At 50.1% G+C, this 26,993-nt stretch overlaps 1 protein-coding gene across 2 annotated transcripts in view; it reads left to right on the top strand.

Moving 5' to 3' along the window:
- Positions 1-23,952, top strand: part of rnf5 (ring finger protein 5) — a 29,387-nt gene extending 5,435 nt beyond the window's left edge. The window contains exons 3-6 of one of the 2 annotated variants that reach the window (XM_068025518.1): positions 6,677-6,789; positions 7,871-7,925; positions 19,553-19,664; positions 20,234-23,952. In XM_068025518.1, coding sequence (XP_067881619.1) covers positions 6,677-6,789; positions 7,871-7,925; positions 19,553-19,664; positions 20,234-20,376 — 423 coding nt within the window. In that variant the 3' untranslated portion in view covers positions 20,377-23,952. The remainder of the gene's footprint in view (positions 1-6,676; positions 6,790-7,870; positions 7,926-19,552; positions 19,665-20,233) is intronic. The other variant, XM_068025519.1, reaches the window with a different exon arrangement.
- The last annotated feature ends 3,041 nt before the right edge of the window (positions 23,953-26,993 follow it).

The following is a 26,993-nucleotide window of genomic DNA, read 5'->3' as shown; positions in this document are numbered from 1 at the left end:
AAACAAGACTTATCCAGTAAAGAAGCAAAGTGTTAACACACAGATTGAAATATGAAAGTTCCCTTTTTAAACTCCCCTCACACGCACTGGAAAAAAAATACAGAAATTCTTTCTGCAGAGGTCTGTTACCAAAAAAAAGGAATGCTTTGGCCAAATACTTGCTAATTCTTGAAGAAAGAAGAGACAATATGGAAGTCAGTTGTCCCTTTTGGTCTGGCGTCCGGGTATACAGAGACGGGTCACTGGGATCTTTAGTCGAGCAGTTCTTTTCAGGCGGTGTTGAGAGTTAATCTGGCAGGTTTTTCCAGCTTCTCAGGAGAGATGCAGCACCAGGGATTTTAGCTCTCCCACACTGGATCTTTGCTGGGTTTCTTCGAAGAGGTAGAGAAAGAAGTGAGCTGGGTGGTTTTTCCTTGGCAAGTTGGTCTTCAAAACAGTTCACACCCCAACTGAACTGTAAACAATATCCAAACCCCAAACAGAAAGTCAAATCCTGACCTCCATAAACCTCGACATGTGGCTTCTCTGTAAACATCCCAGGTCACTGTTGTTTATTGAGCTTCAAGCACGTCATTTCTAGCAAAGGTTCTTTTTAAACAACATCTCCGTGTTCTTTCAGTGAACTGTCAACAACAACAACAAAGTCCAGCGTTTATAAAATCTTCAGCCTTCCAATGAATCCATCTCCACAATTTAAATGAGTCCTCAAAAAAAAAAGCTTAACAAAAAATGGGGAAGCACCTTCATAACACCTGGTTAAGGTGGCAGTGCTGTGGGGTTTAAGATTACCAGACCAGTGGTTAAAGTCTGTTGCATTGCACTGTGCTAAGGCCGAGAGTTCCTTCAGCTGACCTGTAGCCAGTACCATTGAGAGGCAGTGGAGACGATCCCAAGGCCCAGAGTCTGACACAGCATCAAACCACCAGGTCCTGAGCACTTGCCGTGTTCTATTTGTTTCTTCATTGTGCAGACATCAGGTGAAAGTACTGAGCCTTTTGCGAGCTCCATAAGGCCTTTGTTACTGAATGGCACTACACTAGTGTCTTAAAGTTAAATTTGCGTCACACTAGTGCCAGGCAATGACCACCTCCTCTTCACATTCAGTGGCATTACCATTGCTGAATCCCCCACCATCAACATCCTAGGGATTACCATTGAACAGAAACTGAACTGGACCAACCACATAAATGCTGTGGATAGAACAGCATGTCAGAGGCTGGGAATTCTGCAGCACGTAACTCACTTCCTGACTCCCCAATACCTGTCCACGAGTCAGGAATGTGATGGAATACTCTCCACTTGCCTGGATGGCTGCAGCTCCAACAACACTCAAGAAGCTGGACACCATCCAGGACAAAGCAGCCCACTTGATTGGCATCCCATCTACAAACATTCACTCCCTCCACCACCGACGCACAGTGGCAGCAGTGTGTCCCATCTACAAGATGCACTGCAGCAATGCACCAAGGCTCCTTAGACAGCACCTTCCAAACACCTACCAACTAGAAGGACAAGGGCAGCAGATGCATGGGAACACCACCACCTGCAAGTTCCCCTCCAAGACACACACCATCCTGACTTGGAACTATATCACCGTTCCTTCACTGTCACTGGAACTCCCTTCCTAACAGCACTGTGGGTGTACCTACCTCACATGGACTGTAGCAGTTCAAGAAGGCAGCTCACCACCACCTTCTCAAGGGCAATTAGGATTGGGCAATAGATGCTGGCCTAGTCAGCGACACCCACATCCCAAGAAAGAATCTTTATATTTAAAAAAATTAATTCAGGGCTGTCTCTTGGTGAAGCAGGGTGCATTCTGCAGTATAGAGGGCATCTCTGAGGCGAATAGCATTCAAAGCAGGAAGAGTATGTGTGTGTATGTATGTGTGAGTCTCCCTGTATACTGTCACCCTCAACATGGCAGTGTTGTTAATGATGGGGCTGGTGGTTCCTCTCCAGTCTCTGTTGAGGTTGACGTGCACTGTCCATTGGGATCCAGAGCTGTAAATGTCAGGCCTGCTGGTGTGTGGGGAAATACACTGACAGCAGGTGCATCTCTACAAAAACCCTGTGGCTGTCTCCTGACAGGTTCTGTTTTAGGAAAGTCTTTAGGACTGTGTGATCTCTGCACTGCTTTTGATTACCTGAGGCATCCGAGAGGAATTTTCCAGAGGTATTTTTTCCCTCTTTATTGTCTTTTTAAAAAAAAATTCCCTCCCAAGAACTTAGACGTGTGTGCGCCATTCCTGGCGACATCCTCATAAATCTCCTCTGTACCCTTTCTCGTACCTTCACATCCTTCTTGTAATGTGGTGACCAGAGATGCATGCAGTACTCTAGCTGTGGCCTAACCAGTGTTTTATACACTTCCAGCATAACCTTCCACCCCTTATATTCTTTGCCTTGGCTAATAAAGGCAAGTATCTGGTAAACCCACCCGTCTAGCCACCTTCATGGATCTGTGGACATGCACTTCAAGGTCCCTCTTGCTCTACACTTCACAGTATCCTGCCATTTACTTTGTATTCCCTTGCCTTGCTATCCTTCCCCAATGGCATTACCTCACATGTCTCTGGTTTGAACTCTATTTGCCACTGTTCTGCCCACCTGACCAGTCCATTGATATCTTCCTGCCATCTACAGCTTTCTCCCGCGTTGCTAACCACACAGCTAATTTTCATATCATCTGCACACTTCTTAATCATACACCCTACATTTAAGTCTAAATCATTGATATATAAAAAGCAAGGGCCCTAGTACTGTAAATGTTTTCTGCACGCTCTCCAAACCCTTCACATCCTTCCTAAAGTTCCTAAAGGATGTGGGTGGCGCAGTGATTAGCACCACAGCCTCACAGCTCCAGCGACCCGGGTTCAATTCTGGGTACTGCCTGTGTGGAGTTTGCAAGTTCTCCCTGTGTCTGCGTGGGTTTCCTCCGGGTGTTCCGGTTTCCTCCCACGTGCCAAAGACTTGCAGGTTGATAGGTAAATTGGCCATTATAAATTGCCCCTAGTATAGGTAGGTGGTAGGAAAATATAGGGACAGGTGGGGATGTGGTAGGAATATGGAATTAATGTGGGATTAGTATAAATGGGTGGTTGATGGTCGGCACAGACTCGGTGGGCCGAAGGGCCTGTTTCAGTGCTGTATCTCTAAACTAAAACTAAACTAAAGTGTGGTGCCCAGGATTAGATATAATACTGCAGTTGAGGCCAAGCAGTTTTATCATAACTTCCTTGCTCTTTGTACTGTATGTCCCTATTTATAAATCCCAGGATCCCATGTCATGCTAGGCCCCCACCTGCCAAGAATGAGGCACATTAATTTTGTAGTGAACGTTCATTTTAAACTGTTACTGGAGTGATAAAGAACTTGTTACACAGATTAGCGGTGGCTGGAAAAGATATTTGCATGTTAACAGCCAGTGATCGAAAGGACTAAGCAGCCATTCCTGACACATTCAACCCACAATGGACTTTTGATCACCAGACGTTGAAGGTGAGGAAGCTCACATTCCAGGGTGACAGCTAAGATGGCCGAATCCACAAACAGACATGGTCAAACCAGCTAGTCACATGACTAACCTGCTGGGCAACCTGAGTTTTTTGGATTTGTACAAACAGTTTGGACAGAAGGCTGTTTGCTCCTGGACTGAGAAGATCTCTGTCCTGTCTGCTCCCATCTCTTTCTCACAAGCCTCTGAATCCACTGAAGACACATGAACCCCAAGAGAGAAAAGTCACCGACAGCGAACAAGGTTTAAGAAGAATACTGGGCCCCAACGAAAAGCAAGACCAGGTGAAGGCTGAAAGGGAACTCTAGACCCCTTTCTCACCTGGTCATAACAACCACTTTCTCAACCTGCCCTGCCACCTTCAATATGTGTTCACACATACCCCCAGGTCTCTCTCTTCCTGCACTCCCTTTAGGATTGTGCCTTTTAGTTTATATTGTCTTTCCTCGTTCTTCCTACCAAAATATACCATTTCACACTTCTGTGCATTACATTTCAGCTACTACTTGTCTGCCCATTCCACCAGGCCTGTATGCCCAAGTCTGTCAATATATATCAAGAAAAGCAATGGTCCTAATACCGACCTTGGGGAACTATATACCCTCCCGTACAAAAAGCAACCATTCACAACTACTCTCTGTTTCCTGTCATTCAGCCAATTTCATATCCCTGTTGCCACTGACCCTTCTATGCCAGGGATTCCATCTTTGCACACAAGTCTGTTATGTGGCACTTTATCAAATACCTTTTGGAAGTCCACACCACATCAACAGCATTACCTTCATCAATCCTCTCTGTTACCACCTCAAAAAACTCAAGCAAGTTAGTTAAACACAATTTTCCCTCAACAAACCCATTCTAGCTTTCCTTAATTAATCCACATTTGTTCAAGTGACTGTTAATTTTGTCCCGGCTTATCATTTCTAAAACTTTTCTCACTACCGAGGTTAAACTGACTGGCCGATAGTCGCTGGGTTTATCCTCACACCCTTTTTTGAACAGGGTGTACATTTGCAATTCTCCAGTTCTCTGGCACCACCCCTGTATCTAAGGAGGATTGGAAGATTATGGCCAATGCCTCCGCAGTTCCCACTCTGACTTGCATTTGTAACCTTGGCTATCCCATCATCCGCTCCTGATGATTCATTAACTTTAAATACAGGCTGCCTTTCCAATATCTCCTCTATCAGTTTCCAGTCCATCCAGTGTCTCAACTAACTTCTCTTTCACTATGACTTTGGCAGTGCCTTCCTTGGTAAAGACAGTTGCAAGTATTCATTTAATACCTCAGCCATGCCCCCTGCCTCCAAGTGTAAATCCACTTTTTGGTCCTTAATTGCCCCACTCCTCCTTTTGCTACCCTTTAACTATTTATATGCCTGTTCAAAGACTTTTGGATTTTCTTTGATGCTGGCTGCCAGTCTCTTCTCACGCTCTCTCTTTGCTTCTCATTTCTTTTTTTCACTTCCCTTCTGAAGTTTTCCTTTCCCTTTCCGTATTTAGCCTGGTTCTCACTTGTATTATCAACCTGACATCTGTCATATGCACCCTTTTTGTGCTTCATCTCACTTTGTCTCTTCCGTCATCAAGGGAGCTCTGGCTTTGTTTGACCCTCCTTTTCCCTTGTAGGAATGTGCCTTGACAGTAACCGGACTATCGCCTCGTTAAAGGTAGCCCATTGTTTCGTTACAATTTTGCCTGCCAATCTTTGATTCCAGTTTACTTGGAGCAGATCCTTTCTCACTTCACTGAAATTAGCCCTCTTCCAATTCATTATTTTCACTCTGGATTGCTCCTTGTCCTTTCCCATAGCTAACTTAAACCTTATGATATTGTGATCACTGTTTCCTAAATGTTCCTCTGTCACCTGATTTGTGCATCACACCTCATTTCCCAGAATCAGATCCAGCAATGCCTCCTTTCCTGTTGGACTGGAAACATATTGATGTAGAAAATTCTCCTGAACACACTTCAGAAACTCATCTGCGCTCTGCCCTTTACACAATTACTATCCCAGTTTCTATTCAGATAATTAAAGTTCCCCGATAATCACTACTCTATCATTCTTGCACCTCTCTGTAATTTCCCCGTGAATTTGCTCCTCTATATCTTTCCAACTAGTTGGTGGCCTATAGAATACAGCCAGTAGTATAATGATACCTCTACTGTTTCATATCTCTAACCAAATAGATTCTGCCCTTGACTCCTGGAGGATAAAGGCCTGCTTGGGTCTGCGAATGAGACCCGACCCAGCCCGGCCCGAGTCCTTCCATTTTTTTCCCGCGCCTGACCTGACCTGCCCATCAGTTAACCTACCTTCCGTTTCTTACTTTGTTCCTTACCTGCAAGCTTGACATAACTAACAAAATCACCTTTTAAAGTCCAAAAAGTAAATTAACATTAAAGTCACTTACTTGAGGTAGCGATAGAGCGTGTCTGATCCGATCCGGCCCGACCCGAGTCCGAATGCCGGACCCAGAAGTGCGACCCAAACCCGACACATGTCGCCAGGTCCCGTCGGGTTCAGGTCAGGTAGCAGGCCTTTACTCTAGGACATCCTCTATCTCCTTAATCAATACTGCCACCCATCCTCCTTTCTTTCCTTTCCTGTCTTTCCTGAATACCTTGTATCCAGGAATATTTAGTACCCAGTCTTGCCCTTTATTTCAGCCAGGTTTTCCTTATCACCACCACATCATACTTCCGTATGACTATCTGCCTGCAGCTCACCAACCTTATTTACCGCACAGTGCATTCACATACATACACAGTGACGCAAATGTAGGCCTTATTGTATTCCCTCTTAGTCTGACCCCACCTAATACTGTACTGTCTCTCACTCTAGTGTTACCTGTCTCTTCCCATTCCTTTGTATACCTTGTTTCTCCTTTCTGATAAATCCCGGTTGTCAAGGTTAGGTTAAAGTGAGGTAAGAGGGTAACTCCCAGGTCGGTGTGTGTGCACTCGGAGTCTGTCAGACACCATGTATTCGTCCACTCTCCCCGAGACTGGCAGATCCCTTCCCAGGTAGGACTTGGATAATCAAGTCTGTGTCTGGTGGAGTGTGTCGGAAGGCAGGTGGTTAGTTAGTGGAAAATGCACGAGCACTGTACCCGAGGCCTCGTCTGTGACTTTAATTCTCCCACCGTGTCTCTTCAGTGGCTGGAAGTGAGACCCAATCGACAAGAATGTCCCGTCTGCAAAGCCGGCATTAGTCAGGAGAAGGTCATCCCTCTGTACGGACGGGGCAGTAGCAGCCAGCAAGACCCCAGGTAAGTGCTCATTCCCTGCCTGCCTGCCTGTGCGAGTGAAGGAATGTGGTACACTTAGAAAGCAGGGCAGGGGCCAGACTGCGAAGCACAGGAGAGAGTCGGGAGAAAAGCCAGGCGTGGTCATTGGATTACAGGACTTTTGAGTTCTGTTTTAGGTTCTGTGAACGTGTGATTTTGTGCCGATTGCTGGCCAGGACTCCACAGAGCACTGTCGGAGGGAGGGAGGGAGGAGGAAGCTCATGGAGCATTAGAGAGGCTCCTTAGAGCAGCGAAAGTTGGAGGGGGTGGATTTGATAATGTTCAAAATCATTAAGAGTCTGATGGAGTAAATGAGAAACTGTTTCCAGTGGCAGGAGTGTTGGTAACCAGAGGGACACGGGTTTCAGGCGATTGGCAAAGAACCAGAGGGGGAAGGTGAGAATTTATTTTCACACAGTGAGTTGTTGTGATCTGGAGCGCGCTGCCTGAAAGGGAAGTAGATTCAATAGTAACTTTCTCCGGGGCAGTTGGGGATGGGCAACAAATGCTGGCCTAGCCAGCGATGCTCACATCTCCTGAAATAATTTTTTAAATGGTTAAACACTTGGAGGGGCTGTGGGGGAGAGCAGGGTGAGTGGGAAGAATGGGATAGCTCTACCAGTGAGGTAGGACAGGCACAATGGGCTGAATGTCCACCACCTGTGCTATATCGTTCTGAGTTGGTGAGGCAGTGAGAAAGGTGTTGGTTGGGTGTGCGAGGAAAACCAGTGCTTTGAGAGGCGTTTTCAGCAATGGGGATTCTGTTGGAGATCAGAGGGGATGAGGAGGAACTGGCAGTGGAATTTTCTCGGATGGAAACACGGAAGAAACTGTTTAGCGGGTGAACGCTGACGCGCTGTTGTATTAGACCAAGCACAGAGCATGTGAAAACCGAGCAATCGCTTGTTCCCCAAGTTTCTCCGACCAATGTACTTTTCTGTTTTTCATTGGGGTTAGTATTGGAGATCCGTGTCTCTGTGCTCCATTTGTACCCTTCCGCTGCAACACCATTTGAAATCTAGAATAGATCCCACTTTAAAAATACCTTCTCTTCACTTCACAGACTGAAGACTCCACCCAGACCACAGGGTCAAAGAACAGAGCCAGAGAGCAGAGGGGTAACTCAATGACTCCTTTTACACTATTTTCATTGTTAAGTGACTTAGATAAACTATACATTCGCATCACATCATTTACTAAAAATCATAAAGCTTTAGAAATGGCTCAATTGTTTTTTATTTTAACATTGTGGATTGTGTACGTTCTCCTGCCCATCTCCTAACTTGCATCAAGTCCCATTTCCCTATCACCCCATGTTTGCTGACCTACATTGGCTCCCAGTTCAGCAACGCCTCAATTTATCAAAAAAAATTCTCATCCTTGTTTTCAAATCCCTTTATGGCCTCGCCCCCTCCCTATCTCTGTAATCTCCTCGCCCCCTCCCTACCTCTGTAATCTCCTCGCCCCCTCCCTACCTCTGTAATCTCCTCGCCCCCTCCCTACCTCTGTAATCTCCTCGCCCCCTCCCTACCTCTGTAATCTCCTCGCCCCCTCCCTACCTCTGTAATCTCCTCGCCCCCTCCCTACCTCTGTAATCTCCTCGCCCCCTCCCTACCTCTGTAATCTCCTCGCCCCCTCCCTACCTCTGTAATCTCCTCGCCCCCTCCCTACCTCTGTAATCTCCTCGCCCCCTCCCTACCTCTGTAATCTCCTCGCCCCCTCCCTACCTCTGTAATCTCCTCGCCCCCTCCCTACCTCTGTAATCTCCTCGCCCCCTCCCTACCTCTGTAATCTCCTCGCCCCCTCCCTACCTCTGTAATCTCCTCGCCCCCTCCCTACCTCTGTAATCTCCTCGCCCCCTCCCTACCTCTGTAATCTCCTCGCCCCCTCCCTACCTCTGTAATCTCCTCGCCCCCTCCCTATCTCTGTAATCTCCTCCCCGTCCTCACCCCCTCCCTATCTCTGTAATCTCCTCGCCCCCTCCCTATCTCTGTAATCTCCTCGCCCCCTCCCTATCTCTGTAATCTCCTCGCCCCCTCCCTATCTCTGTAATCTCCTCGCCCCCTCCCTATCTCTGTAATCTCCTCGCCCCCTCCCTGTCTCTGTAATCTCCTCGCCCCCTCCCTATCTCTGTAATCTCCTCGCCCCCTCCCTGTCTCTGTAATCTCCTCGCCCCCTCCCTGCCTCTGTAATCTCCTCGCCCCCTCCCTATCTCTGTAATCTCCTCGCCCCCTCCCTACCTCTGTAATCTCCTCGCCCCCTCCCTACCTCTGTAATCTCCTCGCCCCCTCCCTACCTCTGTAATCTCCTCGCCCCCTCCCTACCTCTGTAATCTCCTCGCCCCCTCCCTACCTCTGTAATCTCCTCGCCCCCTCCCTACCTCTGTAATCTCCTCGCCCCCTCCCTACCTCTGTAATCTCCTCGCCCCCTCCCTACCTCTGTAATCTCCTCGCCCCCTCCCTACCTCTGTAATCTCCTCGCCCCCTCCCTACCTCTGTAATCTCCTCGCCCCCTCCCTACCTCTGTAATCTCCTCGCCCCCTCCCTACCTCTGTAATCTCCTCGCCCCCTCCCTACCTCTGTAATCTCCTCGCCCCCTCCCTATCTCTGTAATCTCCTCCCCGTCCTCACCCCCTCCCTATCTCTGTAATCTCCTCGCCCCCTCCCTATCTCTGTAATCTCCTCGCCCCCTCCCTGTCTCGGTAATGTCCTCGCCCCCTCCCTGTCTCTGTAATCTCCTCGCCCCCTCCCTGTCTCTGTAATCTCCTCGCCCCCTCCCTGTCTCTGTAATCTCCTCGCCCCCTCCCTGCCTCTGTAATCTCCTCGCCCCCTCCCTGCCTCTGTAATCTCCTCGCCCCCTCCCTGCCTCTGTAATCTCCTCGCCCCCTCCCTGCCTCTGTAATCTCCTCGCCCCCTCCCTGCCTCTGTAATCTCCTCGCCCCCTCCCTGCCTCTGTAATCTCCTCGCCCCCTCCCTGCCTCTGTAATCTCCTCGCCCCCTCCCTGCCTCTGTAATCTCCTCGCCCCCTCCCTGCCTCTGTAATCTCCTCGCCCCCTCCCTGCCTCTGTAATCTCCTCGCCCCCTCCCTGCCTCTGTAATCTCCTCGCCCCCTCCCTGCCTCTGTAATCTCCTCGCCCCCTCCCTGCCTCTGTAATCTCCTCGCCCCCTCCCTGCCTCTGTAATCTCCTCGCCCCCTCCCTGCCTCTGTAATCTCCTCGCCCCCTCCCTGCCTCTGTAATCTCCTCGCCCCCTCCCTGCCTCTGTAATCTCCTCGCCCCCTCCCTGCCTCTGTAATCTCCTCGCCCCCTCCCTGCCTCTGTAATCTCCTCGCCCCCTCCCTGCCTCTGTAATCTCCTCGCCCCCTCCCTGCCTCTGTAATCTCCTCGCCCCCTCCCTGCCTCTGTAATCTCCTCGCCCCCTCCCTGCCTCTGTAATCTCCTCGCCCCCTCCCTGCCTCTGTAATCTCCTCGCCCCCTCCCTGCCTCTGTAATCTCCTCGCCCCCTCCCTGCCTCTGTAATCTCCTCGCCCCCTCCCTGCCTCTGTAATCTCCTCGCCCCCTCCCTGCCTCTGTAATCTCCTCGCCCCCTCCCTGCCTCTGTAATCTCCTCGCCCCCTCCCTGCCTCTGTAATCTCCTCGCCCCCTCCCTGCCTCTGTAATCTCCTCGCCCCCTCCCTGCCTCTGTAATCTCCTCGCCCCCTCCCTGCCTCTGTAATCTCCTCGCCCCCTCCCTGCCTCTGTAATCTCCTCGCCCCCTCCCTGCCTCTGTAATCTCCTCGCCCCCTCCCTGCCTCTGTAATCTCCTCGCCCCCTCCCTGCCTCTGTAATCTCCTCCCCCCCCTCCCTGCCTCTGTAATCTCCTCCCCCCCTCCCTGCCTCTGTAATCTCCTCCCCCCCCTCCCTGCCTCTGTAATCTCCTCCCCCCCTCCCTGCCTCTGCAATCTCCTTCCCCCCCCTCCCTGCCTCTGCAATCTCCTCCCCCCCCTCCCTGCCTCTGCAATCTCCTCCCCCCCCTCCCTGCCTCTGCAATCTCCTCCCCCCCCTCCCTGCCTCTGCAATCTCCTCCCCCCCCTCCCTGCCTCTGCAATCTCCTCCCCCCCCCTCCCTGCCTCTGTAATCTCCTCCCCCCCTCCCTGCCTCTGTAATCTCCTGCCCCCTCCCTACCTCTGTAATCTCCTCCCCGTCCTCGCCCCCTCCCTACCTCTGCAATCTCCTCCCCCCCTCCCTACCTCTGCAATCTCCTCCCCCCCTCCCTACCTCTGCAATCTCCTCCCCCCCTCCCTACCTCTGCAATCTCCTCCCCCCCTCCCTATCTCTGTAATCTCCTCCCCGTCCTCGCCCCCTCTCTACCTCTGTAATCTCCTCGCCCCCTCCCTATCTCTGTAATCTCCTCCCCGTCCTCGCCCCCTCTCTATATCTGTAATCTCCTCCCCGTCCTCACCCCTCCCTATCTCTGTAATCTCCTCCCCATCTTCGCCCCCTCCCTATCTCTGTAATCTCCTCCCCGTCCTCGCCCCCTCCCTATCTCTGTAATCTCCTCCCCGTCCTCGCCCCCTCCCTATCTGTAATCTCCTCGCCCCCTCCCTACCTCTGCAATCTCCTCCCCCCCTCCCTACCTCTGCAATCTCCTCCCCGTCCTCCCCCCCTCCCTACCTCTGCAATCTCCTCCCCGTCCTCGCCCCCTCCCTACCTCTGTAATCTCCTCGCCCCCTCCCTATCTCTGTAATCTCCTCCCCGTCCTCGCCCCCTCCCTATCTCTGTAATCTCCTCCCCGTCCTCGCCCCCTCTCTACCTCTGTAATCTCCTCGCCCCCTCCCTATCTCTGTAATCTCCTCCCCGTCCTTGCCCCCTCTCTATATCTGTAATCTCCTCCCCGTCCTCGCCCCCTCCCTATCTCTGTAATCCCCTCCCCGTCCTCACCCCTCTCTATCTCTGTAATCTCCTCCCCATCTTCGCCCCCTCCCTATCTCTGTAATCTCCTCCCCGTCCTCGCCCCCTCCCTATCTCTGTAATCTCCTCCCCGTCCTCACCCCTCTCTATCTCTGTAATCTCCTCCCCGTCCTCACCCCTCTCTATCTCTGTAATCTCCTCGCCCCCTCCCCACCTCTGTAATCTCCTCGCCCCCTCCCCACCTCTGTAATCTCCTCGCCCCCTCCCTACCTCTGTAATCTCCTCGCCCCCTCCCTACCTCTGTAATCTCCTCGCCCCCTCCCTACCTCTGTAATAGTTTAGAGATACAGCACTGAAACAGGCCCTTCAGCCCACCGAGTCTGTGCCGACCATCAACCACCCCTTTATACTAATCCTACACTAATGCCATATTCCTACCACATCCCCACCTGTCCCTATATTTCCCTACCACCTACCTATACTAGGGGCAATTTATAATGGCCAATTAACCTATCAACCTGCAAGTCTTTGGCATGTGGGAGGAAACCGGAGCACCCGGAGGAAACCCACGCAGACACAGGGAGAACTTGCAAACTCCACACAGGCAGTACCCAGAATTGAACCCGGGTCGTTGGAGCTGTGAGGCTGCGGTGCTAACGAATTCTTAAAGATAAAAAAAGGAAAGATGTCGGATATCTTTTTTTTTTGTCTGGCGTCCGGGTATACGGTGACGGGTCACTGGGATCCTTTTCTGGAGCAATTCATACACAAGAACACAAGAAATAGGAGCAGGAGTAGACCATATGGCCCAACGAGCCTGCTCCACTATTCAATACAATCATGGCTGATCTTGGGCTTCAATTCCACTTTCCTGCCCGCTCCCCATATCCTTTTATTCCCTGCGAGACCAAAAATCTGTCTATCCCAGCCTTAAATGTATTCAGTGATGGAGCATCCACAACCCTCTATCTCCTCGCCCCCTCCCTACCTCTGTAATCTCCTCGCCCCCTCCCTACCTCTGTAATCTCCTCGCCCCCTCCCTACCTCTGTAATCTCCTCGCCCCCTCCCTACCTCTGTAATCTCCTCGCCCCCTCCCTACCTCTGTAATCTCCTCGCCCCCTCCCTACCTCTGTAATCTCCTCGCCCCCTCCCTACCTCTGTAATCTCCTCGCCCCCTCCCTACCTCTGTAATCTCCTCTCCCCCTCCCTACCTCTGTAATCTCCTCGCCCCCTCCCTACCTCTGTAATCTCCTCGCCCCCTCCCTACCTCTGTAATCTCCTCGCTCCCTCCCTACCTCTGTAATCTCCTCGCCCCCTCCCTACCTCTGTAATCTCCTCGCCCCCTCCCTACCTCTGTAATCTCCTCGCCCCCTCCCTACCTCTGTAATCTCCTCGCCCCCTCCCTACCTCTGTAATCTCCTCGCCCCCTCCCTACCTCTGTAATCTCCTCGCCCCCTCCCTACCTCTGTAATCTCCTCGCCCCCTCCCTACCTCTGTAATCTCCTCGCCCCCTCCCTACCTCTGTAATCTCCTCGCCCCCTCCCTACCTCTGTAATCTCCTCGCCCCCTCCCTACCTCTGTAATCTCCTCGCCCCCTCCCTACCTCTGTAATCTCCTCGCCCCCTCCCTACCTCTGTAATCTCCTCGCCCCCTCCCTACCTCTGTAATCTCCTCGCCCCCTCCCTACCTCTGTAATCTCCTCGCCCCCTCCCTACCTCTGTAATCTCCTCGCCCCCTCCCTACCTCTGTAATCTCCTCGCCCCCTCCCTACCTCTGTAATCTCCTCGCCCCCTCCCTACCTCTGTAATCTCCTCGCCCCCTCCCTACCTCTGTAATCTCCTCGCCCCCTCCCTACCTCTGTAATCTCCTCGCCCCCTCCCTACCTCTGTAATCTCCTCGCCCCCTCCCTACCTCTGTAATCTCCTCGCCCCCTCCCTACCTCTGTAATCTCCTCGCCCCCTCCCTACCTCTGTAATCTCCTCGCCCCCTCCCTACCTCTGTAATCTCCTCGCCCCCTCCCTACCTCTGTAATCTCCTCGCCCCCTCCCTACCTCTGTAATCTCCTCGCCCCCTCCCTACCTCTGTAATCTCCTCGCCCCCTCCCTACCTCTGTAATCTCCTCGCCCCCTCCCTACCTCTGTAATCTCCTCGCCCCCTCCCTACCTCTGTAATCTCCTCGCCCCCTCCCTACCTCTGTAATCTCCTCGCCCCCTCCCTACCTCTGTAATCTCCTCGCCCCCTCCCTACCTCTGTAATCTCCTCGCCCCCTCCCTACCTCTGTAATCTCCTCGCCCCCTCCCTACCTCTGTAATCTCCTCGCCCCCTCCCTACCTCTGTAATCTCCTCGCCCCCTCCCTACCTCTGTAATCTCCTCGCCCCCTCCCTACCTCTGTAATCTCCTCGCCCCCTCCCTACCTCTGTAATCTCCTCGCCCCCTCCCTACCTCTGTAATCTCCTCGCCCCCTCCCTACCTCTGTAATCTCCTCGCCCCCTCCCTACCTCTGTAATCTCCTCGCCCCCTCCCTACCTCTGTAATCTCCTCGCCCCCTCCCTACCTCTGTAATCTCCTCGCCCCCTCCCTACCTCTGTAATCTCCCCGTCCTCGCCCCCTCCTTATCTCTGTAATCTCCTCCCCGTCCTCGCCCCCTCCCTATCTCTGTAATCTCCTCCCCGTCCTCGCCCCCGATCTCTGTAATCTCCCCGTCCTCGCCCCCTCCTTATCTCTGTAATCTCCTCCCCGTCCTCGCCCCCTCCCTACCTCTGTAATCTCCTCCCCGTCCTCGCCCCCTCCCTACCTCTGTAATCTCCTCCCCGTCCTCGCCCCCTCCCTACCTCTGTAATCTCCCCGTCCTCGCCCCCGATCTCTGTAATCTCCCCGTCCTCGCCCCCTCCCTATCTCTGTAATCTCCTCCCCGTCCTCGCCCCCTCCCTACCTCTGTAATCTCCTCCCCGTCCTCGCCCCCTCCCTACCTCTGTAATCTCCTCCCCGTCCTCGCCCCCTCCCTACCTCCGTAATCTCCTCCCCGTCCTCGCCCCCTCCCTATCTCCGTAATCTCCTCCCCGTCCTCGCCCCCTCCCTATCTCCGTAATCTCCTCCCCGTCCTCGCCCCCTCCCTATCTCCGTAATCTCCTCCCCGTCCTCGCCCCCTCCCTATCTCTGTAATCTCCTCGCCCCCTCCCTATCTCTGTAATCTCCTCCCCGTCCTCGCCCCCTCCCTACCTCTGTAATCTCCTCCCCGTCCTCGCCCCCTCCCTATCTCTGTAATCTCCTCCCCGTCCTCGCCCCCTCCCTATCTCTGTAATCTCCTCCCCGTCCTCGCCCCCTCCCTACCTCTGTAATCTCCTCCCCGTCCTCGCCCCCTCCCTACCTCTGTAATCTCCTCCCCGTCCTCGCCCCCTCCCTACCTCTGTAATCTCCTCTCCGTCCTCGCCCCCTCCCTACCTCTGTAATCTCCTCCCCGTCCTCGCCCCCTCCCTATCTCTGTAATCTCCTCCCCGTCCTCGCCCCCTCCCTATCTCTGTAATCTCCTCCCTGTCCTCGCCCCCTCCCAGATATCTATGCTCCTCTAATTCTGGCCTCTTGAGCATCCACGATTTTAATTGTTCTGCCCTTGGCAGCCTTGTTTTCGGCTGCCTGGTCCCGAAACTCTGGAATTCCCTCCCTGAACCCCTCTACCTTGCTTTCTTCCTTTTAAGACATTCCTTAAAACCTTTGACCAAGTTTTTGGTCATCTGCCTTAATATCTCCTTATGTGGCTCGGTGTCAAATTTTGTGCAAAGTGTTTTGGGGCATTTTTCCATCTTGTGGATGACAGTTGTGTCTGCACTGCAGACCCGTTACTCCGTTGCTGACTTGCTCCAGGCAGTTGATTTCCCCCTTAGATCCTGTTAGTTTTCTTCCTCTGTTTCCCCCCAGATTACTGTCTGTGGGGTAGCCCCAAGCATCCCCACTCAATCCCCACATCTCCTGTCAGTCCTTTTTGCCAGATTTCTGGTTGCAATAACTTCAACATATCTCCCTTATTTAATGTACTAGGAGCTTTATTGGAATACTTAATGAGTACTTTGTATCAGTGTTTAAAAAGGAAGAGAAGTTGACAAATTATCAGTAGAAGCAGAGATGGTAGAAGTAATGGATGGGGTGAAAATTGATGGGCAGGATGTACTGCAAAGGCTGGCTATGCTTAGAGTGGATAAGTCACCTGGTCTGGATGGCTTATATCCCAGGTTGCCAAGGGAAATGGGGGTGGAGACAGTGGAAGGACTTCCCTAAATATGGGGGAGGTGCCAGAGAATTGAAGAATGGCAAATATTCAAGAAAGGGTGTAAGGACAGTCCTGGCAACTACAGGCCAGTTAATTGTTTGAGAAACAATAATCAGGGAAAATATCAACTTTATCAATATTAGAGAGGCTGGAGTTAATTAAGAATAGCCAAAATGGATTTGTAAAAGGCAGATCATGCAAGGACAGAAAACAGCGAGTCGTAGTAAATGGTTGTTTTTCAGACTGGAGGATGGTAGAACATAGAACAGTACAGCACTGTACAGGCCCTTCGGCCCACAATGTTGTGCCAACCCTTTAACCTACTCTAAGATCAAACTACCTACATACCCTTCATTCTACTCTCATCCATGTACCTATCCAAGAGTCGCTTAAATGCCCCTAATGTATCTGCTTCTACTACCACTGCTGGCAGTGCATTCCACGCACCCACCACTCTCTGTGTAAAGAACCTACCTCTGACATCTCCCCTAAACCTTCCTCCAATCACCTTAAAATTATGCCCCCTGGTGATAGCCCTTTCTGCCCTGGGAAAAAGTCTCTGGCTATCCACTCTATCTATGCCTCTCATCATCTTGTACCCCTCTATCAAGTCACCTCTCATCCTTCTTCGCTCCAATGAGAAAAGCCCTAGCTCCCTCAACCTTTCTTCATAAGACATGCCCTCCAGTCCAGGCAGCATCCTGGAAAATCTCCTCTGCACCCTCTCTAAAGCTTCCACATCCTTCCTATAATGAGGCGACCAGAATTGAACACAATATTCCAAGTGTGGTCTAACCAGGGCTTTTTAGAGCTGCAGCATAACCTCGCGGCTCTTAAACTCAATCCCCCTGTTAATGAAAGCCAACACACCATACGCCTTCTTAACAACCCTATCAACTTGGGTGGCAATTTTGAGCGATCTATGGACATGGACCCCAAGATCCCTCTGTTCCTCCACACTACCAAGAATCCTGTCTTTAAGCCTGTATTCTGCATTCAAATTCGACCTTCCAAAATGAATCACTTCACACTTTTCCAGGTTAAACTCCATCTGCCACTTCTCAGCCCAGCTCTGCATCCTGTCAATGTCCCGTTGCAACCTACAACAGCCTTCCACACTATCCACAACTCCAGCAACCTTTGTGTCATCGGCAGACTTACTAACCCAGCCTTCCACTTCCTCATCCAAGTCATTTATAAAAATCACAAAGAGCAGAGGTCCCAGGTCCCTGCGGAACACCACTGGTCACCGAGCTCCAGGCTGAATACTTTCCATCTACTACCACCCTCTGTCTTCTATGGGCCAGCTAATTCTGTATCCAGACAGCCAGATTTCCCTGTATCCCATGCTTCCTTACTTTCTGAATGAGCCTACCATGGGGAACTTTATCAAACGTCTTGCTAAAATCCATATACTCCACATCCACTGCTCTTCCTTCATCAATGTGTTTTGTCACATCCTCAAAGAATTCAATAAGGCTTGTGAGGCATGACCTGCCCCTCAAAGCCATGATGCTGACAACCTCTAATCAAACTATGCTTTTCCAAATAATCATAAATCCTGTCTCTCAGAATCCTCTCCAATAATTTGCCCACCACCGACGTAAGACTGACTGGCCTGTAATTCCCAGGGTTGTCCCTATTCCCTTTCTTGAACAAGGGAATAACATTTGCCACCCTCCAATCATCTGGTACTACTCCAGTGGACAGTGAGGACGCAAAGATCTTTGCCAAAGGCGCGGCAATCTCTTCCCTCGCGTCCCGTAATATCCTTGGGTATATCCCGTCTGGCCCCGGGGACTTATCTATCCTCATGTCTTTCAAAATAGTGGTGTTCCCCAAGGATCAGTCCTGGGACCACTGCTTTTTTTAATTATATATAAATCATTTGGATCTTGGATTACAGAGTAACATTTCAAAATTTGCTGATACCAAACTTGGAGGTGAGGCAAACAGAGAGGATGATATGAACTGCCTGCAACAGGACTGTGATAGGCTAACAGAATGGGCAGAGAGGTGGCAGATGGAATTTGTGTGAGGTGATGCAGAAGGGATAGGGAGAGGCAATATATACTAAGTGGTACAGTTCTAAAGAGTGTACAGGAACAGAGGGACCTGGGGGTGAATGTGTATCGATCTTCGAGGGTGACGGGACATATTGAGAGAGTGGTTAGTAAAGCAGATGGGATCTTGGCTTTTATAAATAGAGACATTGAGTCCAAAAGCAGGGAAGTTATGCTGAACCTTTATAAAGCTCTGGTTAGGCCCCCAACTTGAGTATTGGGTCCAGTTCTGGTCACCACACTTTAGGAAGGATGTGAGGGTCCTTGAGAAGGGTGCAGAGGTGATTTACCAGAATGGTTCCAGGGATGGGGGATTTTAGTTACAAGGTTAGGTTGGAAAAGCTGGGGTTGTTCTCCCTGGAGCAAAGGAGATTGAGGGGAGACTTGATACAAGTGTACAAGATTATGACAGGTTTAGATAAGTTAGACAAGGAAATACTTTTCCCATTAACTAATGGTACAAGGACTAGGAGACACAGATTGAAGGTTTTGGGTAGGAGATGCAGGGGGGAATGTGAGAACAAAGAAAGAACAAAGAAAATTACAGCACAGGAACAGGCCCTTCGGCCCTCCAAGCCTGCGCCGATCCAGATCCTCTATCTAAACCTGTCGCCTATTTTCTATGGGTCTGTATCTCTTTACTTCCTGCCCATTCATGTATCTGTCTAGATACATCTTAAAAGACGCTATCGTGCCCGCGTCTACCACCTCCGCTGGCAACACGTTCCAGACACCCACCACCCTCTGCGTAAAGAACTTTCCACGCATATCCCCCCTAAACTTTTCCCCTCTCTCTTTGAACTTGTGACCCCTAGTAATTGAATTCCCCACTCTGGGGAAAAAGCTTCTTGCTATCCACCCTGTCTATACCTCATGATTTTGTACACCTCAATCAGGTCCCCCCTCAACCTCCGTCTTTCTAATGAAAATAATCCTAATCTACCTTTTTACACAGTGGGTGGTATTGACCTGGAACTCACTGCCCACCAGGGTGGTGGAAGTGAAGAGAATTAATGATTTCAAAAGGAAATTGGATGGGCACTTGAAGGAAATAGACTGGCAGGGATTTGGGGGATCGAGTGGAGAAGTGGGACTGACTGAGTAGCTCCGTGGAGAGCCAGCATGGAAATGATGGGCTGAATGGCCTCCTTCTGTGCAGCAAATGACTCTGACTTTATCATTGTGCACTGTCTCCGGCTCCCCCCTTCCCTGGGGGCCATGCTGTGTCCCGGGTTTCCCCCCCCTCCCCTGGGGGCCTGTGCTGTGTCCCGGGTTCCCTCCCTCCCGGGGGTCTGTGCGATGTCCCGGGTTTCCCCCCCCCCCCCCCCCCCTCCCCCCTCCCGGGGGTCTGTGCGATGTCCCTGGTTTCTCTCTTTTTCCCCCCCCCTCCCCCGGGGGTCCGTGAGATGTCCTGGGTTTCTACTCCCCCCCGCCCCCCCCCAGGTGTCTGTGCGATGTCCCGGGTTTCCCCCACTCCCGGTAACTGTAATGAGCTCAGAGTGCGATTTCCTCCCCTTGGTTCCCACAGGGTTTCCAGGCGTTTGGCGACACTGCATTCCACATGTCCTTTGGGATCGGAGCCTTTCCGTTTGGTTTCTTTACTACAGTCTTCAACTCAAGTGACAACAGGCCACGAGCGGGTGAGTGGTGAGCGAGGAGTGTTTAATCTCTGGTCTGGGCTCGGGTGAGTGAGAAAGCAGGAGTTTACATACCGACAGCTCCATAGGTCAGATTAATGATTGGATGGGATTTCACCCTCTCAGTTCGTCTGCACGATGTACCCGATCAAATCAGTGCTGGCTATGTATGAAGTTTTATTCATTGTTTATCATGTAACAATGCTGAGTATTGCGAATGTCAGTGCGAGAGCTGGCAGTAACAGATCTAAAGCATGCACATATTTGACATGGGCTGGGTAAATGCAGCATAAAGCTCCCCATCTATTTTCCAATCTTAGCTGAGGTTTGACATTTTCAGAACATCTAGAATGAAACATAGGCTCTTCTCCATTATTCAGGCAGCAGCTGATAGGCGGTTATTCCTGTCCCCGGGGAACGGGAGCGGGGAGGCAGTTATTCCCGTCCCCGAGGGTGGAGGCGGCTGCTGTGTGGTTGAGGTGTGGTACTGTTGGTGGATTGGGAGCTCTGAGTGAGTGTGTGTGATCCATGACCCTCTCTAAAGTGTGGCCTTTTTTGTGAATTCTTTTCAGATAATGAGCGGAGCCATGGTAGCATGGACTGGAGCGAGTCCTACTTCGGGGCAAACCGGGGCAACAACAACAACAGCAACAACTGGGACTCACTCTTCCTCTTTGTCGCCATCTTCTTCTTCTTTTGGCTCCTCAGTGTGTGATTGGCTGAGACACTATGGGTACAATGTGGGCACAGATTTCAAACTGCATTCTATTGGGGTTCACAGTGATTAATAAACACCAAAAGCCAACCAGCAAAACCCCCTCCCACCACATCCCCACTTCATCTTCCTGCTGTGGTCTTGATGAAGAGCTTCACTTGTACATACTTTAATAAATGCCACTGTGCACTCGGGTTTATAAAGGGGTATAATCACGCAGGCTGGCGGCCAGGAGACCAGATCCACTGCTTCCAGGAGCTGTATCCTTGTTTTACTGTGTGTTCCTGGTGTCAGTGGGTGAACTAGGCTCTGCTCTGGGAATGTGTGTTTTATTGGTCTATCCACAGTCTGCTGTCCCCCGCAACCACCACCCCACCTTCACCTGGGGAATCCCCTTGTAACATGGCCCTGGAAAATTTCCTGGCCGAATATTTCTCGCATATATTGCAATCATTTTTTTTTTCCCTCTGGCTGCCGTGTTTCCTTGGACTGGTTCCTGTACTATGTGGGAGAAGATCAGGGAAGTGTCTACACGAGTTGGCAGGACATTCCTCAATCCATTGTCTAAAAACTCCTGATAAAGCATGTCTGTCTGTCTCTCTGTAGGCACTGTTCTCTAACGCTGACAATAATTTCACGAAAAAGCCAATTGGTAGGATGAGAATCGCAACCCAGGGAATTTGGGATTGAAGAGGGGGGGAAGCAGCGTAACACAGCATTCCCAATGCCTGGAGTGGCATTCCCTACCTACTGTGCGAGTGGAACTATGGTGAAAAGAAACGCTTAATCGCTTTTATTTAATTTGTAATCAGTCAGTGAGTCTCACTCTGTAATCAACATGTTTCTAAGCTGTTAATGACTGGAAGTTGATTGACTTAGACAAGCAGCTCTGCCTCGGACACCTCCCTGTGGAAGGAGACAGTGATGTGGGCTGAGGTCCCTCTGGCCTGTTAACCATGTGCTTTCATCTTCCTGAATAGTCAGATTTGCTGAGGCCAAGGGTCGAATAAATTGCTTCTGAATTAAGGCTGAACTTTTGAGAGGCATTAAAATTAGAGAAATGTACAGTTTCACGCTGAGTTGGTATCAGCTGGCTTCTCCAGGGCTCTGTGGGCAGTGGTATCTTCCCACTTAATTTAAAATAGGTGGGGAGGGGAGGGGGTGACGGAGAAGCAGCTGAAATGTGACTATTTACATGAGGGAAACTATCTATCTCTATCTGGGGTTCACACTGTACTGTGAAGAAAGCCACTGAGTTCCCTGCTGCTGCCTCTGGCATTGGCCACTGTTTGCTTTGCGTCTGTCTCTCCGTTGCTTCCCCCTCGTCTTAGTTTGCAATGGCATAGCGTGCAGTCACTACCAGATCACCTCTGTCGCTCCCTCTCGCCTACTGCCACAGTTCCTGATCCAGCGGCTTTGCGGGGTAGACCAGAACAAAGTAATGATATTTCACCCTGTTGTAGGAGAGGGTCCTTCTGCATCTACTTGACGTGAGGCTGGACTAAAATATCCGGTGGAGAGAAATGTTTGTGGGCTCAGCGCATTGTCCCTTCATCTCTGGGACTGCGGTTGAAGACAAGCAAGATGAAGGCTTTCTCTCTCCCTCTTCCCCCGGATGCATGGGTTAGACACAAATGAGCCCGTGCTAACATTAACCCATTCCTCCAGTGCACAGGGACCTGCAGCTCAACACTAGTTCTCCATTAGTGCCTGCCAACTTTGTGAATTGAGCCTCCCCGGGACGTTTTGATGCTACAGGGCTTGCAGCAGCTATGTTCGTCTGCTGGAGGATCCTTCTGCAGGGTGAGGAAGAGGCAATGTTCTTGGTGCAGGGTAATATTTATCGCTGCAGCACCTGAACTGGGGAAAAGAAAAATGCACAAACATCTCACACCTGGAAAAATAAAGTGGCAATTTTTAAAGTTTTGTATTTTAATTTAAACCACAGAAAATGGAATGGTGTTATGATTGGATTGATACTGCTGAGTGCAGTGACATCAACACAGCTCCCCAAACTCCACACGGTTATTTTTGAAAGAGGTTGACATCCTTGATTTGAGCCTCCCCCCCCCCCCCCCCCAGGATTAATGTGCACACTGTGACCATGTCACATTACCCTACTGAGGTACATAGCTGTCATACATGTGACTTTAATGAAGAGAAAGGCAGTAATTGGAGTTTTACGGAATGACTTGCTGGGCATTTTTTTTTTGTGCGCTGATGATTGTTGACATTGAACCCATTTTCCTGTGCTTTGGAAGCTGTGATGCTATTTTGTCAGGTGGCAGTCCTCCGATGAGTTCTTTGTGTTTGAAATAGAGATAACAGAGGTTGCGACTGGTGCTTGCTGGCTGTTCAATCATTAATTGGTGTTCTCTGCAGAAGGTCCTCGTATCGAGTTAAGCATTAGTCTGACCTTGAGTTGAGGGGCTGTATTTATTGCAAATAGAAAAATCACTTTTGAAGAAGGAATGGTATCAAGACAGGAAAAGAAAGTCATCTCCTGTTGCAGTATCTTCCTGGTGGTTTGACAGTCTCAGGAGAGGATGTAGTCTGCACCTTCCCCATTTTGTAACTGAGGATGAGCACCAGCGTGCGAGACCCTATCATTTGGAACAGTTTAGAAAGCAGCACAGAAAAAGGCCATTCAGCCCCACCAGTCTATGCTGGGGTTTTTAGCTCCACACGAGCCTCTATATCCCTCTGTCATGTATGGGTCAAGCCTTCCCTTAAATGCATCGGTATGCTCTGGCAGAGAGTCCCATTACTCTGGAAATAAATCCTTTCTGTAATTTGTTAGGGGCTATTTATATTTATGTTCCCTTATTCTGGAGTCTTCCCAGATCCACCCCATCAAACCTCTTCATTTTACCAGATCACTGTCTTTCTAAAGAAAAGGACACCAGCCTCTTCTGACAAAGACCTGGTATCAACCTTGTAAATTCCTTTTGTCACTTTCCATTGTATCTCCTTTTTGTAATGTAGACACACAAACTGCACAAGTGTGGTCTCACCAAGGTTCGATATAAAATTTAACAGGTATTTTGTTCCTCCAGAATGAAGCCCAGTACTTATCTGCACCTTGTTAACCCGTGTAGCTACCATTAGTGATTTATTTGGGTCATCCCAGACCGCTATGGCCCTTAGACTGAAGGCCACGAGCTGTCCTTTCCACCATGCACCCACCTCGTAATTTCACATCCCTCCCCATCCCCAAGTAAGGTGAATTGGTGATCTCAGCCAGGCTGAGCGAAGGACTTTGTCCAGAGGATTCTGCACATCTCCACATTCCCCCTCCTCGCCTTGCTCAGTGTGTCAGAGACAGAGAACAGAACCATGACACTCCCTCTGAAGGTGGATGGTTTGGGAGGAGACACGTACCCGCTGTGCTTTGTGTACGGATTTGAATTACATTTTTGGGGCACATTTATCAGTTAGTAAGAAAACTGCCTGAACCGCGAGAAAAGATTCTGTACATTATTGTAATTTGAATTAACACTGTAGGTGATGCTGATCTATTTAGTATTTCTATGTAGTATATTTCTGCCATCCTGAATAAATGGATCTTGATTACAGTACTGAGATATGATAGGCCACTTAATCATCGGTTTTGGCAGTGGCAGGATTTCATCTGCAGAGTCTGCTTTTTCACACAACAAACGCCTTTTCGCTGTAACCCTGCAAAATCTTTTCAGATAATTATCCAATTCCCTTTTGAAAGCTACGGTTGAACCTGCCTCCACCACACTGTCAGGCAGCGCATTCCAGATCCTAACCACAATTAAACCTGCCTCCACCACACTCTCAGTGCATTCCAGATCCTAATCACAATTAAACCTGCCTCCACCACACTCAGTGCATTCCAGATCCTAATCACAATTAAACCTGTCTCCACCGCACTCAGTGCATTCCAGATCCTAACCACAATTAAACCTGCCTCCACCACACACAGTGCATTCCAGATCCTAACCACAATTAAACCTGCCTCCATCACACTCTCAGGCAGTGCATTCCAGATCCGAACCACAATTAAACCTGCCTCCACCACACTCTGCATTCCAGATCCTAACCACAATTAAACCTGCCTCCATCACACTCAGTGCATTCCAGATCCGAACCACAATTAAACCTGCCTCCACCACACTCTCAGGCAGTCTCAGTGCATTCCAGATCCCAACCACAATTAAACCTGCCTCCACCACACTCAGTGCATTCCAGATCCGAACCACAATTAAACCTGCCTCCACCACACACAGTGCATTCCAGATCCTAACCACAATTAAACCTGCCTCCATCACACTCTCAGGCAGTGCATTCCAGATCCGAACCACAATTAAACCTGCCTCCATCACATTCTCAGTGCATTCCAGATCCAAACCACAATTAAACCTGCCTCCACCACACTCAGTGCACTCCAGATCCGAACCACAATTAAACCTGCCTCCACCACACTCAGTGCATTCCAGATCTGAACCACAATTAAACATGCCTCCACCACACTCAGTGCATTCCAGATCCGAACCACAATTAAACCTGTCTCCACCGCACTCAGTGCATTCCAGATCCTAACCACAATTAAACCTGCCTCCACCACACTCAGTGCATTCCAGATCCGAACCACAATTAAACCTGCCTCCACCACACTCAGTGCATTCCAGATCCGAACCACAATTAAACCTGCCTCCACCACACACAGTGCATTCCAGATCCTAACCACAATTAAACCTGCCTCCATCACACTCTCAGGCAGTGCATTCCAGATCCGAACCACAATTAAACCTGCCTCCATCACATTCTCAGTGCATTCCAGATCCAAACCACAATTAAACCTGCCTCCACCACACTCAGTGCACTCCAGATCCGAACCACAATTAAACCTGCCTCCACCACACTCCGTGCATTCCAGATCTGAACCACAATTAAACATGCCTCCACCACACTCAGTGCATTCCAGATCCGAACCACAATTAAACCTGTCTCCACCGCACTCAGTGCATTCCAGATCCTAACCACAATTAAACCTGCCTCCACCACACTCTCAGTGCATTCCAGATCCTAACCACAATTAAACCTGCCTCCACCACACTCTGCATTCCAGATCCGAACCACAATTAAACCTGCCTCCATCACACTCTCAGGCAGTCTCAGTGCATTCCAGATCCCAACCACAATTAAACCTGCCTCCACCACACTCAGTGCATTCCAGATCCGAACCACAATTAAACCTGCCTCCACCACACACAGTGCATTCCAGATCCTAACCACAATTAAACCTGCCTCCATCACACTCTCAGGCAGTGCATTCCAGATCCGAACCACAATTAAACCTGCCTCCATCACACTCTCAGTGCATTCCAGATCCAAACCACAATTAAACCTGCCTCCACCACACTCAGTGCACTCCAGATCTGAACCACAATTAAACCTGCCTCCACCACACTCTGCACTCCAGATCCGAACCACAATTAAACCTGCCTCCACCACACTCAGTGCATTCCAGATCTGAACCACAATTAAACCTGCCTCCACCACACTCAGTGCATTCCAGATCCGAACCACAATTAAACCTGCCTCCACCACACTCTCAGGCAGTGCATTCCAGATCCGAACCACTCCCTGCATTTAAAAATGCCATTGCTTCTTTTGCCAGTCACCTTGAATGAACAGCCTCTTGTTCTCAATTCTTCCATCAATGGAAGAGTTTCTCCTGCTCTACTCTGTTCCGATCACCTCGATCAAACATTCTATGTTCTAAATCTCCTCTCAACCTTCTCCAAGGAGAATAGCCCCAGCTTCTCCAATCTATCCATGTAACTGAACTCCCTCCCCCCCGTTCTCATCAACCATTTCTGCACCCTTCAGCGCCATTCCAGAGAAGTTCACCCTTGAACAGAAGCCCCAAGATGTGATGCAGAGCAGAATACAGCCTCAACAGCGACTATAACCAAAATCAATACAAAGTCTGACCCCATCAACAAGTGCCACTCCACTTCTTAAAAACACCGCGCCTGTGGTGCTTGTATTGTGGGGAGACAACCTGACTACGAAAGCACGCTGGTTAATGCCCTTCATTCCGAGCTGCGTAAACTCACCTCTGGCTCTGCAAGGTGCATTTGAGTTTATGTTGAGCAATGATTTATCACAGTGGTTCTCAAACTTTACTGGTTGAAGAGTTCCTCTTTAAAAATGGATTAGAAATCACAGACCCCTCCCCATCTAAATTATAATCACTCATTTGAAAGTGCTGCATGTAAGGAGTGTTTGAAGAATGCTTTTAAGAAAACTTGCACTTAGATATCAGTGAGATGGGTGTGCCAGACACACTCCAAACCTGCCTCTACTCCATTATTTTGTAGACCGACCCCCCTCCCTCACCCAGTTTAAGTGCCGCTGATTTACCAAATGTGACTGCCTGTTTTCACAGTGCCAGTTATCCTTACACACTGATCTTTAGTGAAAATCCATTTTAATTTTATTCATCATTCAAGGTACAGTAAATATCAGTGCATTGTATTCCAAATGTTTACAATATAAGGAAATTACACTAAAGCATTGATCAAAACCATTCAATTGCTTGTTTGCTAAATCCCTAACATTGAATGATTTGATCCTTTCGC

Source organism: Heterodontus francisci, unplaced genomic scaffold (genome assembly GCF_036365525.1).
Source record: "Heterodontus francisci isolate sHetFra1 unplaced genomic scaffold, sHetFra1.hap1 HAP1_SCAFFOLD_894, whole genome shotgun sequence".
NCBI classification, from domain to species: domain Eukaryota; kingdom Metazoa; phylum Chordata; class Chondrichthyes; order Heterodontiformes; family Heterodontidae; genus Heterodontus; species Heterodontus francisci.
This window is presented reverse-complemented; position numbering and strand designations above follow the sequence as displayed.